This window comes from Clavelina lepadiformis, chromosome 2 (assembly GCF_947623445.1).
Source record: "Clavelina lepadiformis chromosome 2, kaClaLepa1.1, whole genome shotgun sequence".
NCBI classification, from domain to species: domain Eukaryota; kingdom Metazoa; phylum Chordata; class Ascidiacea; order Aplousobranchia; family Clavelinidae; genus Clavelina; species Clavelina lepadiformis.
The window spans coordinates 15,189,598-15,205,474 of record NC_135241.1 but is presented as its reverse complement, the minus strand read 5'-3'; the positions used below and the strand labels follow the sequence as shown (position 1 = coordinate 15,205,474).

The window sequence follows — 15,877 nt, the reverse complement described above, 5'->3', positions numbered from 1 at the left end:
TGCACAAAAGGAGAAGGCAATCAATGTTCCAAAAAAAACGAGACACTATTTGCATTTTCTTAATTCTGGTAGGTCTATCTCTTTGGTACAAAATGGTATACCAAAGGTGTCGAAATGCCCAAAATAGGAAACTCTGCCCTAAAAGTAAGATAAAAATAAGAACGCAAGTGAAAATTAGGACAATTCTTAGAAAAAAAGAACAAAAATATTTTCTAAGGCACAGACCTTCAAAATAAGGACAACGCTTAGAAATAAGGACGGTATGGTAACCCTGATTATAGATGTTAATATTTATGGATCGTGCGAATAGAATCTGATAACTTTGCCCAAACCGCTTTTAGTTATTGATTGAAGTTTATGAACTCGTTATTTGATAATACTTCAACTGTCGTTTGATATTTGGAAACTTGCTCCGAATAACTTCGTGTGAACATTCTCTTTAGTACTTTCCCAGGTTGTTTCCAGCACCTGTGTTGATAAGAAATGTTTGTTGGAAATGCCCGCTATTTTGTTGACATCGTAATACATTCCAATTCCACTAAAGACAATAATGACATCACGAGACTCAGGCTTGAGTACTAGACAGATAAAAGTTCAAATTAGACTGGAAGGGATGAACGCTTACACTTATTTCATGAAAATGGTGCACGTGATTGCATAAGGCAGGAAATTGTATAGGCCTGCAGTTTATTATTGTCGATACGTTTAGTTAAACTTGGACCTTGTGATTATAACAAAAACACAATTTTGCAGGTTACATAATTTTAATTAAATGTTTCCTTAACTTCTACGTCATAGATTTCATAGTGAACGTGATTACCGATAGCTAGAAAAAGTTCATTTGAATATTTAGCCAACCAAACTTGTCCGTAGAAGTCCATCTTTTATCCTATTTTCCAGAATCCGCAAAAGTCCATACGTATTCCGTCTTTTACCTAACCCTGAATTTGTGTTACTTCAGGACAAGCTCGCATGTGACATCATTTCAGACAGTTTCGTGTGCTTCATGGATTGAAATTCTACAGAAGTCCTGAGAAATTTTCTAAAAACAATAGTAAATCTTTATGTTTGCTCTTTTTGCATGTGAAAGTCACTGCTGTTATTTACTAAAATTATTTACGCCAATTTATAGTACGAAGTGACTAGGCCTATTTCACGGCATGTAGGCCACGATGCATTTTGTTAAAGATAGGCGGTTAGTTTCGACTTTAGGAGAATGGATACATGCCAAGTTGGTTTTGGCTAGGGTCCGGTAGCCAGTCTATGAAAGTACCCAGTGTGCGAATTTAACCAAAAAATAGCTATTTTATTTTAAGTTTTGGTGCAATTTAATGGAGTTTTTGCAAGTAGTATAGGCAAGATTCCTTTTAACTGTATACAAAATTTCAACTCTCTACTTACACTACTTTTTAATTTCCATCATATCAAACTCACCCACCCCAGAAAAACCTGATTTTCAAGCCTTAAACGAAATTCCGATGTCCAGCACAAAACCTGTAATATCTCACAAAAGAAACAAGTTAGAGAGCCCTTTTTCGCACACTTGCGTATTAATTCCTCTCTGTTTCTTCAAATTTTAGCGGAACTATTTCTGTAGGCTTCTTTAACTACTTTTCTCTGCTTATGAATGAGTTTTGTAATGGAGTCAGTATGCGAAAAAGATTCACTATGGCAAAATGCTTTGTTTTCAATAGCAGATTAATGTTTTTCGATGTTTGTGGATGAGTAGGCTCTGATACTGGGTACGTTAAAAAGATATTTATCATCTATAATGATTTAAATCACATATATATATATATTTTATTAAAATAAATATTTAGAAATCACGTTTACCTCCCTACTCTTAGTTACCTTTGCATTTAAAAATAATTGAGACGATATGCCAGTGTTGTGACAACAATCTTTTCCATGTGAAATAAATCTTAGTTGTTGGCACGGAAACAGGCAGAGACAGGTTGCATGTACTGTTGGTTTTTAATTATTTCCAATCGAATTTAGCATAGATGTGATTATTTTGCTTGGCTTATTTAAATTATCCCGCAACTTCCGGTCATACCAATTATTTTCACATTTTCTACGCATCGTAGACCGAGTCTACAACCACTGCATGACCGAAACAATTTTTTTCATTTTTCTGAGATTTTCCAGTCATATTTGAAGAAAGGTTTTGCAGATTAAAGCTGAATTTACTAATAAAAAATCGTCCAAAAATTCTGAAAACATCTGATGTTTATGTTTAAAAAACCCACTAATCAGAAAACAGCAAACTCAGCACCAGTACATGTGAAATTGAAAAATTTTGTTTTCGTACACTGGTGAAAATTTAGTTGGCTGGCTCCATTCCAGAAAAAAATTGAGCATACTGCAAAAAAGTTACAATTAATTGAAAATGTTTTGGCTAAACGACACAGTTTATGTATGCAAAAGTATGTTATGCAGGAAGAAATTCTGCATGTGATGGTATAAATTTTGTTGTTGTACGTTGAGTATAATTTGTTTTTGATTTTTCGTAGTATTGCCTAAATTTAGACATGTCCACCAGGTCCACTGAACAGAAGCAAGTGTCGTTGATATCTTGCCCAAGGGCGTTACAAAGTCATAGCACCACTGGGTATCGAACACGAAACACCCATAAAAGTGCTGGTAGTGATAAACCTAAACACAAAATTTGTGACAAACTTTTGCATACTTAGACTACCTGCATGTGAACATACTTATGCTGCGGAGATTACTGTGTAAGTAGCCTAGCTATATGCTGTATAGTAGACTGTAGAATGTGACTATGTGCATTTTCTGTCTATGTTGCAGATACCTAACAGGTCCAAACGTTGTCTGTTTAAGTAAATATTTTTATCTTTATATTATATATAATAATTTTTGCCATTGATTTGAAATGGAGGTGGTGCTTGGTCAGTTTGATGATGCAGATGAAGATAAAAATATGGAAGAGTCTCTATTTGCTAACGACCAAGAGGATGATTTTATGGAAAATGAATATGATGTTTTGGAGGACCACTTACTTTCTTCTGCCCCAGTTGATGGCGCCATGCAACCAAGTGCAACGCATTTTCAACCAGTTGACAAAGTGTTATCAAAGTATGTTGATAAAATCCGACTTGATGCTTACGAATATGGTGAATTCGGTGTTCAACAAAAAGTTTCACTTTCAAAAAGGATCAAAGACAAATCAGATAGAGCAACGATTGAACAAGTGTTGGATCCACGTACTCGGATTATTTTGTTTAAAATGCTTAGTCGAAATGTTGTAGCAGAAGTAAATGGGGTTATCAGCACTGGGAAAGAGGCCAATGTATACCATGCAACAACGGTTTGTGGAGAACACAGAGCAATCAAAATCTACAAGACCAGCATTTTGACTTTTAAAGATCGTGATAGATATGTCACCGGTGAATTTAGGTTTCGGAGGGGTTATTGCAAAGGTAATCCGCGCAAAATGGTAGCTACCTGGGCAGAAAAAGAAACTAGAAACTTAACAAGGTTGTCAAATGCCGGTATCAGTTGTCCTAAACCACACCTCCTCCGAGGACATGTGTTGGTAATGGAATTCATTGGAAATGATGGATGGCCTGCTCCTCTTTTGAAAGATTCCAAAGATCTAACAAATTCCAAATATCGTGAATTATATTTGGAGTGCATTCTGATGATTCGAAGAATGTTTCATGATTGTAAATTAGTTCATGCTGATTTAAGTGAATACAATTTGCTCTACCACAAAGAACATCTTGTGGTAATTGATGTCTCGCAATCTGTTGAACATGATCATCCTCGTGCTCTAGATTTTCTTCGTAAAGATTGCACTAATGTAAATGATTTCTTTCGTCGAAAAGGTGTCCCATCTATGAATGTCAGAGAGTTGTTTGATTTTGTGACTGATGTTACTATAAATGATTCAAACATAGACAAGTATTTGGAAAAAATCATGAGCATTGCAGCTAATCGCTCAATAAAAGAAGCTGATCTAAATGTGTTATTACAGAGCAATGACGATGAAGTTTTTAAGCAGTCATATATTCCACGCACTTTGGACGAAGTAAAAAGTTTCGAAAGAGACTATGACAATGCAAAGAAAGGCAGTACTGAAGGTGTTTTGTATCAGACAATCACTGGTATTAACACTGACTTGTCTGGTGTTAGAAAAGTACCTGATATTTTACAACTGGATGATTCAAACTCCAGTAACGATGATGATATGGACTACAGTTCAGACGGTGGTGATGAAAATCACATGGCTGAGAAACCTCGAGTTATTTCAAGGCGTAATATGACAAAAGAAGAAAAAAAGATTCACAAGAAGATGGTAAAGGAGCAAAATCGAGACCGAAGGACTGAAAAGACACCCAAACACATCAAAAAAAGGCGAGAAAAACTGGCTCGTAACAAGCATTCTAAATAAAAAATTTTGTTACCAGATAATTTGTACCAAACTAATTCATTCTTTAAGCTCGATTCTTGTAGCTGTTTAATGCTTTAATTTCATGTTATTACGGAATGCTGTTGTTATGGACTTGTGGTAGCATAGAAAGATCATTCGTATTGTTACTTGTCATGTGAAATGTTGCCATTGTCTTATAAAAACATTTATGCTGAACTTCAATGCCTTGTCCAAAGCAATGAACACTTCACTTGATTAAGATAAAATTTTCGACAAAAGTATTAGGAATGGTATATAATAATACATGGTGTATTGTAATATAGCTCTTAGGAAATTATTTTTGTTAAGTTAATACATATCCTGTACATATATGCAATATGGGAGATAGAAAGGATGTGCTAAAGTTTCCTGCACTTAATTTGGTTGATCATCCTCGCCATTGCCAACAATACACAAATGGTAAGCAGATTTCAGAGACTGTTACTTAAATTGTGCTGTTTGCATCAAGGGTGTCCAACCTTTTGGGCTCTCGAGCTACCTTTACAATGGTCAGGTCAACATGATCAACCAACAAAGAAGCTCTTATATCAATTGCTAAATGTAGGGTATTTAATCACTTTACTTATAAAATATTCAATTGTTTTGATTCATAAAATATTCAAGGCCCAGTGGAACGGCTTCCTTGTATGTATATTTTAACAAAAAACTGATAGTAGGTAAAATTCTAGTAAATTTGTATCGGCGTGCTATTGATGTCATGGGCACCTCTGGACTACTTTGTATTATTTTTTGACTGCATAATGAAGAAGCCTAATATATCGTTATGTTTAGTCCTTAGTCGCCAAGTTGATGATTCTGTCTCAGTTGAGGAAATAGACGTTCTACAGATGGACTTGGAAACTCTTTTAGCTGCAGCTACTAGCAGAATGCGACAACTTCAAACAGAAATACAGATCTTAAGTGACATGGGTGAAAGTACTAAAAAAGAGAAAAAAGTACAGTGTTTTACAAATGCTTTCAATTTCGATAGTCATTATTATCCATGCATTTATTCTTATATCTTCACTTCAGAAAGATTCTGATAAGCGCACAAAACCTATGGATGATAGACCAACTAAGAAGCTGAAAGCTTCAGATTCTCCTGCTCACACAAAATATGTGTCTGCAAATCAAGGATCTGGCAGTATTTTTGGAAGACAAAAAGCTAAAGGAAATCTTGTATGTTTGTTTTTGAAAATTATTACTGCTATTGGTGGCAAATGTAACATTGTCATTTTATGTCTGATCAGCTGATTTTTTTGTTCCTGCTCAGGCAAGATTTGCAGAAGGTGACATTCTTGATGATCCACAGAGCAACCAAACCACTCGTATCCCTGTAAATGATGCCCCAAGCAAGTTCTGGCAAACTGTAGACACATATTGTGTGCCCATGCAACATGAAACTATAAGAATGCTCGAACAAATGGTTCAAGGTAGAGAAGATATTGAAGAAAATATGAAGGTAAGTTAACACTATTTTGGTTGCTGATATAATGTCTGGTTTTTTTTTTTATCAATGCTTGTGTGTGAAATCATTTGCAGATTCCCGATTTGGGTGTTCATTTTAGTGAGAGATGGGCGTTAGAAGATATGCGAGAAGAACAGAGTGAGGGAAATCGTGCAAATGTTAAAAATTTTGAAAAGTCAGATGGCAGCGTTCATTCTCTTATGAAAAAAGCATCTAGTGCCATGTTAGTATTTTTATGATCAACTATTCTTAGCTTACCGTCACATGCAATACAGTTAAACAACATATCAAATCATAATTTCATCCTAATCCTATTTTTTTGCATGAATTTGTTGAAGTACTGAACAAGAACATGCATGTCCTTTGGGTTTCTTAACTCAGCGACTTATTTCTGCATTTGTTGAAGAAAATATTATGGTCCCCCCTGATCAGGCTACATCTATGCTCGATTCAGGTGATCATTAAATAAAAAGGATCTGCTTTTTAATTACAATGCTTAAAAGGTGCAATCGACAAGCAGTTTCTCATCTTTTGTTTGCTCTTGGAATATTTGGTTTAGAATGTTTCACTTTTTGCACTGTTAAGGTAAGTATGGTGACAATTTGTCATCTGCACTTGGAGAAGCTGATGGTGTGATTTTAAAGCCATCAAAATCTACCTCTGCTCCCCATGTACAAAAGTTAGAAGCAAGAATAAGAATGGAGTTAATTGAACAAGGTATGCTTATGTGAACAATTTATGACAGATTAATATAAGAAAATTCATTGTGTATTGTTTTAGCTTTGAAATAGGATTTGAAAAAATAGAGATAGCTTTCCTTATTGAGCTCAGTAACTTTATGCTGAAACTAAACATGAACTGCAACTAATTGTATACCTGCAGAGTCGTTTTCCAACCAAAAGTCTCGGCCACCCTTTTTATAATTACTGTACTAAATTCACATGCCAGCAATAAAAGATGTTGCTTTAACATTGTGACATTTTAATCACCGCCAATTTTGTCTTAAATAACATCAAATTTGCCATACAATTTTTGCAATAGCTGTCTAAGTTTAACCACTATGGTATAATTAATGGCACTTTTTTAAATTTAAAGTCAATTTGCTTTTAACTTGCCCCTCATTTCCACATTATAGTACAAAATTCCACATGATCAATTGACCATAAATTTTTCGGATTTAAGCATGGTAATTTCTACTAATTAATACTTCTAAATTTGTTGTCAGAATTGCCCATTTTTTTTATAACTGGAAGATGCACAAAATATAAAAGTGCACTAACTGCTTGTGTTACATTTTTTTGTAACATACTTGTTAATGAATATTCTCCATTTCTTAAAGTTTTAAACCTTAACATTTTGGCATAACCGTAATATTTTAACATAATTTTTCATGCAGTGTGATAACCTTGTAGAAGGTATGAGAGAAATTGTGGAGGTTTGTTTTCATTTCAAAGTTTGTAAATGCAAATCATTTTTTTGTGTCGTTTTGTAGGTAGGTAGGGTGCAACAAACGAAGTTATTTCCATATTTACAATAGCTATCTGAATATGTCACCAGTAAATCCCCCCTCAAAAAAAGACAATTTTGCTGTTTTGAAAAGCTTTTCGTTCATCCAAATTTGAAGCCTGAACAAATCGCGCTTCATTATTATGTCACATTACTATCTAGTTCATGTTACTGTTTTATGTTTGGGAGGACTGGAAAACATTTGAGATTTGTAAGGGAAGAAATGCACAAAAGACGTTGAGAACCAAACCACTGATTTGAACTACTGGTATACAACTATTTTAAAAAGGCTTGTCGCTGACCACATTGCCAACAAATTGAGAAAAACTTACGTACTCATAAATCTAGAATCTGGTTAAGGATATATTTTTGGAGTTGGTCTATTAATTACTAGTTATTGCATAGTAATTGCTATGTAAATAATTTCTTTTTTGTCACTTAGGTATTTTGGAGCCTGAAACAACAGAATCAAAGAAAGAAGATGAAATTTTAAATGAGATTATAAATTGTCAACAAGAGCTAAAAGCAGTTTCCGCTAGAAATCGTGATGTTTTGCAACAGTTGTTGCAAATATCTAAAGGGGAGCTAAAAAAACAAGAAGTTCGAAGAAAAGTTGAAAGTGCCAATACTGAAGTAAGACAGTTAAGTAACTACATTAAAATAGGTTATGTATTGACGTAATTGTACACTGCAACTGTCATGTTCCATAATAAAATTTGAGACCAATTTACTACCATGCAACTAAATTAAAATTTTTAGGTCATGGAACATTATCGTCGGGTGATGGCTGCAAAGCAAAAGAAAAGAACTTTAGTGAAAAAAGAGAAGGATGCAGCATGGAAAGCATTGCGTGATAGAGAAATGCTAATTAAACAAATTGATAACATTAGCAGTTAAATCAATTTCCACACACTGCTGCAGCTTGTGTGTTTATTGTGGCATTTGCATTGCTTTCGTGAAATTGTTTTCAATTACTTTTAAATATGATGAATTGCCAGTTGTAACCACTGCACTTGTGGTACAGATAATTATGCACTGCTAAATGCTCAATGTGATTTTTTCGTGTTTATTTTTGATACATGATGTTAGTCTGCTATTTAGTTGTTACTGCTGATTGATTAGCAGGTTATATTTACAATTAGGTTAGTTTATAATTAGAATGTTATACTTTAGACACTTTGTTATACTTTAACTACTGTACTACTTTGTTGCTTTTTTCTGTTTGCAGTAGACATATACGTTACTCATTTATAGTTGTATATGACCCTGCTTCGCCGGATATGAAGAGAATATCTACATTATGTAGCTGCTCAGCATATGCTTCTGCATTTATTCAATCAACAAACAGTTTCTCACTTAGAACATTAACCAGTCATCAAATGTTTTACTTCAAAAGTTCAATGAAGCCATTATTTCCATCAAGTAAAACGCAACAAAGTTTTTTAAGAACCGTTCAATCTGAACCAAAAATTCAAGTTGCCACTTTGCAGAAGAATACTGAAAGAGAGAACCCGCTTTTACATTCAGACTTTTTTGGTGTCAAAAGTTTAGTAACTATTGAAGATTTATATAAGGCAAGAGTGCATTTTGGACATACAAAGGGTTGCAGAAACGAGTGAGTAAAACATCAGAACTAAATTTCTTTAACTGTAGAAGTTTATTTGGTTACACTTTCACATGTACTATTTTTAGATTTAAGTGTTATCTAAGTTTTGCCTTGCAGATTAATGAAGCCCTACTTATTTGGATGTCGATTGGGCACTGATATATTTGACCTCGACGTAACGTTGCAACATTTACATCGAGCATTAAACTTTTTGGCTCACATGGCATTTCGCAAAGCAATTATTCTTTTTATTATGAAGTCACATCAACATGGCCATGCTGTTGAAAAGCTAGCACAAGAATGTGGGGAATTTGCTCATACCCGAGCTTGGGGACATGGAACATTTACTAACAATAAAATAAATGTAAGTAAATTTTGCATTACAGCAAATTTTCAATAGACATTCACGGTATACATTTGAAAGCATTTTGCATCGTAAGTGTCAATTCAGCTCCGATCTATTCAAGTTTTTTTTGTCAAATTTACTAATTATTTTTTTTTGTTCAATCTGATAAGAAGCGTTGAGTTGACCGAAGATGAATCGATTAATTGATCTGCCTTCGTAAGACTAGCTCTACTTACTGTACAAGATTGGTATTATTTCACAACTGATATTTTCCAAACTTCAGCCTCGAGAATTAAAAGGAGGAATAAAGTTGCCAGACCTGTGTGTCTTCCTCTCTCTTCAAGATACTGTTCAAGATCGTCATCTGGCGATTGATGAATGTGCCAAAGTAGGAATTGCCACCATTGGTATCTGTGATAGCAATGTCAACCCTTCTATTATTACATATCCAGTACCAGCAAATGATGATAGCTTACAATCAATTGAATTATTCTGCAGGTAGCATCAATCTCTTATTCTTTTGATCGGTTAATATCTTAATAGTATTTCCTGCATGGTAAAAAAGCATTATGTGAAATAGGAATACTTTGTTCATTTCAGCTTATTCAAAAAAGCTGTCTTACTTGGAAAGGAGAAAAGATTGGAAATTGAAAACTCCAGCCAGTCAGTGAAGACAGCCGATTCCACAGAATGAAATTTTCTAACAGATTAATTCACATTTCCAAACGTAAAGCTGCAGGAACATATCGCTGTACAATGTACATTGATTAACAATCAAATTGTCGGATATTGCCTCCAAAAAACATTAAGCAAGTAGATTTTAATGTTCCCATATTTCCGTTGAGCTAAATAAAGCAAAAATTGAATTTTATTGTGTAAAGGAACCATTTCAACACAATTTTGCGTCAAACTGTGCACCGCGCACACACAAAAAATGGCTGAAGGACATTTCTACGTCACTCTGCTGTAGCTAACTAATTTTGATTTAACTGTAGCCAGTTGTGCCAATTTTAATGTAAAAATAAACTAACGGTCGTGTTAAGCGTGGTTCCACTAATAGTGTGGTATCGTATTAGAACTTTAGTGTAGTTTCGTTTGGATGCTGGTGTGATCGGGTTAGTGAAACAAAACGCTATACCTTGTAGGTTTTTTTCTGATTATTTTAGGGGCAGTGGTGGGATCCAATCCAGTTAGCAACCGGTTCGCCTACTTACCAATTGATAAAGGTCAACTTTTGTATGGGTATTAAAAATAACAAATATTTAGGTAATAATTTTATTTACCATAATAATCCATATACTTCCATATAGACAGTTCATTGCTATTATGTGAAGCTGCAGTTGAATGTTTAACTCTGGTATCATCGGCTGAGTGGTTTTTTCTTAGCCACATTTTAACCGAATCTTTTGTGTTCCACAAATTAAGGGAAAACCCAATCAATTTTATTATCAAAAGATTTGATACGTTATAAGCGACGAGGCGTTTTCTTTTGCCGCTATATATGAGATTCATTGTCAAAAATCCTCCGCACATGCACAAACAACATGGTTTCGAGCAAGGGAAACAAAAAAGCCGTCAAGAAGTGAAGATTTAGATCTCTGGAAAGCATAGGTGAAGAATGGCCGAAACCTTCACTTACGCAGACAGAGTTAAAAGACAACGGAATAATGATGTGGCTGAAGAATACAGCAACCATTGCGAGGTGACCATCCAATTGACCAATGATAACAAGAGGGAAGACATCTACAAGATGCTAAAAGAAATCAAGATACCGCTTGAGTACATCGAAGGAATAATACAGAAACCGGGAAACATGGTAAATATTACGTTAGACCGAAAAAACAATGCTATAAGACTTGCAGAATTACTTCGAAAGAGGCCGGAAGTAAAGTATGCCATAGCCCACGGAGACGAAAGAATAGACCTCACGGTCAGATGGGTACCCATCCACTACCCACAGAAACACATCGATGCAATCCTTGCAGAATTTGAGATTCAAGGCCCAGCACATTTGGGCGTCGATAAATACGGCATCAAAGATGGAAGGAGGATCTATAAAGTGAACAAGGAAACGTTGGAACGACACCAACTCCCATCGTACCTGTACCTGAGCAAAATCAGATGTGCGGTAAGTTATAACGGACAAATTCAAACATGCTCCTTCTGCACAGAACAAGGACACAAATTCAAGGAGTGCCCCAAGAGAAAAGAGATATCGGAGATGGTCGAGAAAAAGAGTGCCCACAACGCAGAGACCAGCCGGCCAACAGAGGAGAATCCACCAAAGGAGAGCTCCAGCCATGACTCAAACGAACCAACCCCAGAACAGCAGAAAACACGAAAAAACAAAAGAAACGACAGGAATGTGGACTCAACAGAAAACCAGAAGAAACAGGAAACACAACGAAAAGTAGATGAGCCGCGACGTGGAGCAAAGGAAAAGAGCGCCTGGGGTAGGAACCGAGCAAAAACAAGGACTCCACGGGAAGAGAGCCCGGAGCTCAACTCTAATGCGAACCGAGGGAACAAGAGAAAGGATATCAGCGGGGACTCAACAGAAAATCAAGAAAAACAGGAAACACAAAGAAGTAAGATAGATCATATGGCATATGACTTTGCCGAGTTGCCAATAGACGAATTTACAGACTTCCGATGTGCGTGCAAGAATTATGTTCAAGTCCGGAGAAGCAACGACCCAGCGAAAGAAACACCACAACTCGAAGAACCGGTATACTGCGAGGAATGTAATGGAGCTTTAATACGATGCAATTGTACCGATTTCTCGTTCCAATTCGTAAACAATAGATACCGCCAATGTTATTTTAAATGTTGTGACATGACGTATAAACCGAACCCAAGCGAACTCAATTACACAATTTTCTAATCTAGAATGTGTTTTTCTCCTTCCGATAAAAACCCGTGTTTTTTACGAGCATTTTTTTTAATTTCATTATTAAGCGTGTCTTAATTGTTTGAGAAACGTTTAATAAACAAAAAAAAAAAAAAAAAAAAAATCCTCCGCCAGAACACAAGACTATTAAATTGCGTTTCAAATATTGGTTGTCAAATCCTACGTTGTTCAAACTTTTAAGCAAATTTACATATATTGTTTCGGCATCTTGTGCTTCCAACTCTAATAAATCTAATAAAATTGTTGGCGAAAATCATCATCTTCAACTTTAACGAAAATGATCAAAACTGCTTTACTAGATATTGTTGAAGTATCATCAACAATAACGAAGAGTTTCAAATTCTATGGAATTATTTTGACAAATACCGTTTGTTTAATATGTCCAGCATTATTCTCAACTATTTTGACAGCAGTTTTCCACTCCCATATCTAATCCATTTTTATCTGCAGTTCAACAATTTCATCTTCTATGGATGAAAACGGTAGGTTGCGTTTTGCAATACTGTAAACTGCATTGAAAACCTTTTCTGTAGAGCTTATATATCTATCATTTATTTTGTCAATAACTTCGACAATTCCCAGTTTCTCACGTTGTTTCAGTTCGGCAACGCACAAATTGTGTGCTTTGGATGTGAATTGTTCGTGCATTTTCCCTGTAGAGACGCCTGTCTAACAGTTCTATCTTTCCCTTGTCCTTTAACATTATGACTCACCCATGATTTGGATATATGTATAGACTTTATATTTAGAGTTAACCCTGCGTACGGTGATTAGCCTATATATTAGGTTCACTGGAGGAAGTTAGCCAGGAACCGGTTCTGCGTACTTTTTTATTTTTATGAAGCGGTTCGCGCGAACGAAGTTTATAAAGTTAAACTTGACGAATATGCGCTTAAATTAGGCTATAATTGTGATCAATGAAAGGGCCCTCATCAAAGCTGGGCCTCAGGCCACTCCACCATGCAAACCCGGGGCTGATGTCTCCTTGACCACACACTTCCCCTAATGAGATTATAGCTCCGCCATCATAAGTAGTCTACATTTATACACACATCGACATTATAGCATATTAGGATTGCTTTGTTGAAATCATGTAACTCCAATGGAGGTGTTTATACTTCGCAAAAGCATCTAAAACCGTGTCGAGAATTCTAAGTAACCTTGCATACACTTTCCTTTAGAAGAGCCACATGAGTTAAATTTACACTGTGCAGTGTACAAAAACGACATCTTTTGATCACGTTTTTGGCGTAGTCAACGCATTTTTTGGTAAGTTAACTGAAAAAAATATGTATGGCATATCAAATAGAGTACATAACACATATGTTGCAACTAATCGGTAGAAATTGCTACTGGTTGTCATAAAAGCGTTCGGTAGTTTTTACACACTGACCAGTAATCTAGTAATAAAACTAACACTGCTATGTTGGAATGGAACAAATGGCTTATCATGTCTACTGAGACTTTGAATATTTATAAAGTCACTTGTCGCCAAATCAAACGTTGCACCAACAATTTATTGTTACAAGATCATCAGGATTTTTAACGCAGTTGTCTGTCTGAAACGGAATCGGTTGCAAGATGTCTTTTGCAGAACGGCAAAATCACTTATATGACGATTAGGGTTAGTTCGGATATCAATAATTTTTACTATCCGGATAACGGATATATCCGTATATTTGGAATTTATCTAACCGGTTAACCGGATAATAACTGCTAAGTGAGACAATCGATTTCACGAGGTTTGCATGAAAAATGGATTGTAAAATCATTACACAGTTTTATTGCAGATCTACGCACACGCGCAGTACGAGCGAATACGAGAAAAATCACGCAAATTTAATGTTCACTGCTTCTGCAACGCCCTCCTTATAAAGCACAATGCATCATTCAATCATTCATTATGCTTTCTTTGTGACGTGATACTAAATTTCACTCGTGCATTTTACGAGTACCGTAGTTGAAAGTATAAGACAGGGATGGACAAACTGCGGCTCTCCGGCATGTTATTTGTGGCTCTTCTAGTCGAATCGTAAAATTTCAAAGAAATTGTATAGGCTACCAAGACTACCGTTTATGAACGTTTCTCTCTTTTTCTTTTCCTTATTTAGGCCAGCATTCATGACAAGTTGTTAATTATTCAAATTTAATGATATTTTTCGATTGAGGAATGCAGATATGGAAAAATTAAACGATATAACTATTTATGACGTCATAAGTTCTTATGACTTGGCTCGTCAGTAAAAATTTAACAACCAAAGCGGCTCTCGGGTTCAAAAAGGTTGCCCACCCCTGGTATAAGACAATAGAAGTGTGAAAAAAGGTTTAATTGCGCTCAGCGGGAGTCAGCCTCTACGTAACAAAGAATGTTCAAACTTATTAAAAAGTGTAAAACGCATTAGCAACGATATTCTTTTAACCGGTTAACCGGCAGATTTATATCCGGATATCAGATAGAAAAAAACCCTGCGGTTAACCGGTTAACCGCTATCCGGATAATCCAACCCTAATGACGATCCACTTGATTTTTTTCATTGTCAAATAAAACTCAAGACTTAACTCATTTGTCCGATAGTAACCTATCAGCAGCAAATCAGCTGACTTCACTGCACGCTTGATTGGAGAAGTTGTCCCCATACAATAGCTAAAAGATAGTTATTGGTTAGATGTGAGGGTGTAGCCTAGTGGCTTGAGTAAGTGGCGATCTTTTCAGTTGGAAAAGTTTGTTGTATTAGTCAAAAACACAACAATCATTTGAGTATAAGCTACGTAAATTTACTAGTTGCTATGTATCATACCAGAATCTTTTGTAAAAGGCGCAAGCATGGAAATAGGCTAGCCTTTAAAAGCTATAAGCAGTTGAGTAGGGCTGATCCAATTTACAGAAAGGTCTCATACCTAATGAAAGAAGGATGTAGCTAAATTGCAACTGTTACAAGAAATGATTGGTGGAAATCCTTTACTTACGTTGGTGTTTGGTTGTATTGTTATTAGTTTAGTAGTACCAGCCTAAATCCAGTCATTCGGCTAATCAATCTGTCAGTTGATAGTTTGTTAGGTGTAATTAGTAACCAGCATAGGCTAAATAGCCTAGCCTAGGGTTACCATAACTGAAATAGTCAAATTCCTGACGGTCTCAATGACCTACTTTCACGACACCAAACAGGCGCTATGTGGCGATTTTTCAGTATGTTCTTACATTCTACCAATCCAAACGCTTATTTTGTCCGCAAGACAGCATCACTGTCACAGGGAGAAAAAGCACAGAATGCCTGCATGAGGGCCTGCTCCTAGAAGGAGCTTGCCTGCATCTCATCAGTAAATTTACATTTTCGCTTAGCATTTTCAACAGTAAAACAATAACAACGTTTAATCTTTAGCACTAAACAAATTATTACCGTGAAAATATTGCCAGATAGGTTTCAAAAAATGCTTTATTCAAAAATCCCGGACATTTAAGCACTTTTTACATTTCTCCCTGAAACAGATTTGAACACTAAAATCCTGGACATGTCCAGGAACATCCCGATTTATGGTTACCCCAGCCTAGCCTGGTAAGACAACGCAAGGCACTCAGCGCTTTCTGTATAACTTTGTTTCTGATGTTA

General features: G+C 35.7%; 3 protein-coding genes across 5 annotated transcripts; all 3 read left to right on the top strand.

The window, feature by feature from the left end:
• The first annotated feature begins 2,789 nt into the window (after nt 1-2,789).
• Nucleotides 2,790-4,716, top strand: LOC143445915 (serine/threonine-protein kinase RIO1-like). Its single transcript, XM_076945313.1, has one exon. It carries the CDS (start codon nt 2,894-2,896, stop codon nt 4,412-4,414), a length of 1,521 nt encoding a protein of 506 aa, XP_076801428.1. The 5' UTR covers nt 2,790-2,893; the 3' UTR covers nt 4,415-4,716.
• On the top strand, nt 4,713-8,634 carry LOC143445916 (transcriptional adapter 3-A-like). 3 transcript variants are annotated; one of them, XM_076945314.1, is made up of 9 exons: nt 4,713-4,852; nt 5,225-5,388; nt 5,465-5,611; nt 5,706-5,894; nt 5,975-6,123; nt 6,239-6,354; nt 6,486-6,617; nt 7,849-8,039; nt 8,166-8,634. In XM_076945314.1, the coding sequence occupies exons 1-9, from the start codon at nt 4,771-4,773 to the stop codon at nt 8,301-8,303; spliced, it is 1,308 nt and encodes a 435-aa protein (XP_076801429.1). In that variant the 5' UTR covers nt 4,713-4,770; the 3' UTR covers nt 8,304-8,634. The 3 variants fall into 3 exon arrangements, with proteins under 3 accessions (XP_076801429.1, XP_076801430.1, XP_076801431.1); XM_076945315.1 differs by having other exon boundaries at nt 7,849-8,047; XM_076945316.1 differs by lacking the exon at nt 4,713-4,852 and adding an exon at nt 4,855-4,993.
• A 52-nt stretch (nt 8,635-8,686) lies between these two features.
• On the top strand, nt 8,687-10,400 carry LOC143445918 (small ribosomal subunit protein uS2m-like). Its single transcript, XM_076945317.1, has 4 exons — nt 8,687-9,021; nt 9,130-9,376; nt 9,642-9,856; nt 9,959-10,400. The coding sequence occupies exons 1-4, from the start codon at nt 8,687-8,689 to the stop codon at nt 10,050-10,052; spliced, it is 891 nt and encodes a 296-aa protein (XP_076801432.1). The 3' UTR covers nt 10,053-10,400.
• The last annotated feature ends 5,477 nt before the right edge of the window (nt 10,401-15,877 follow it).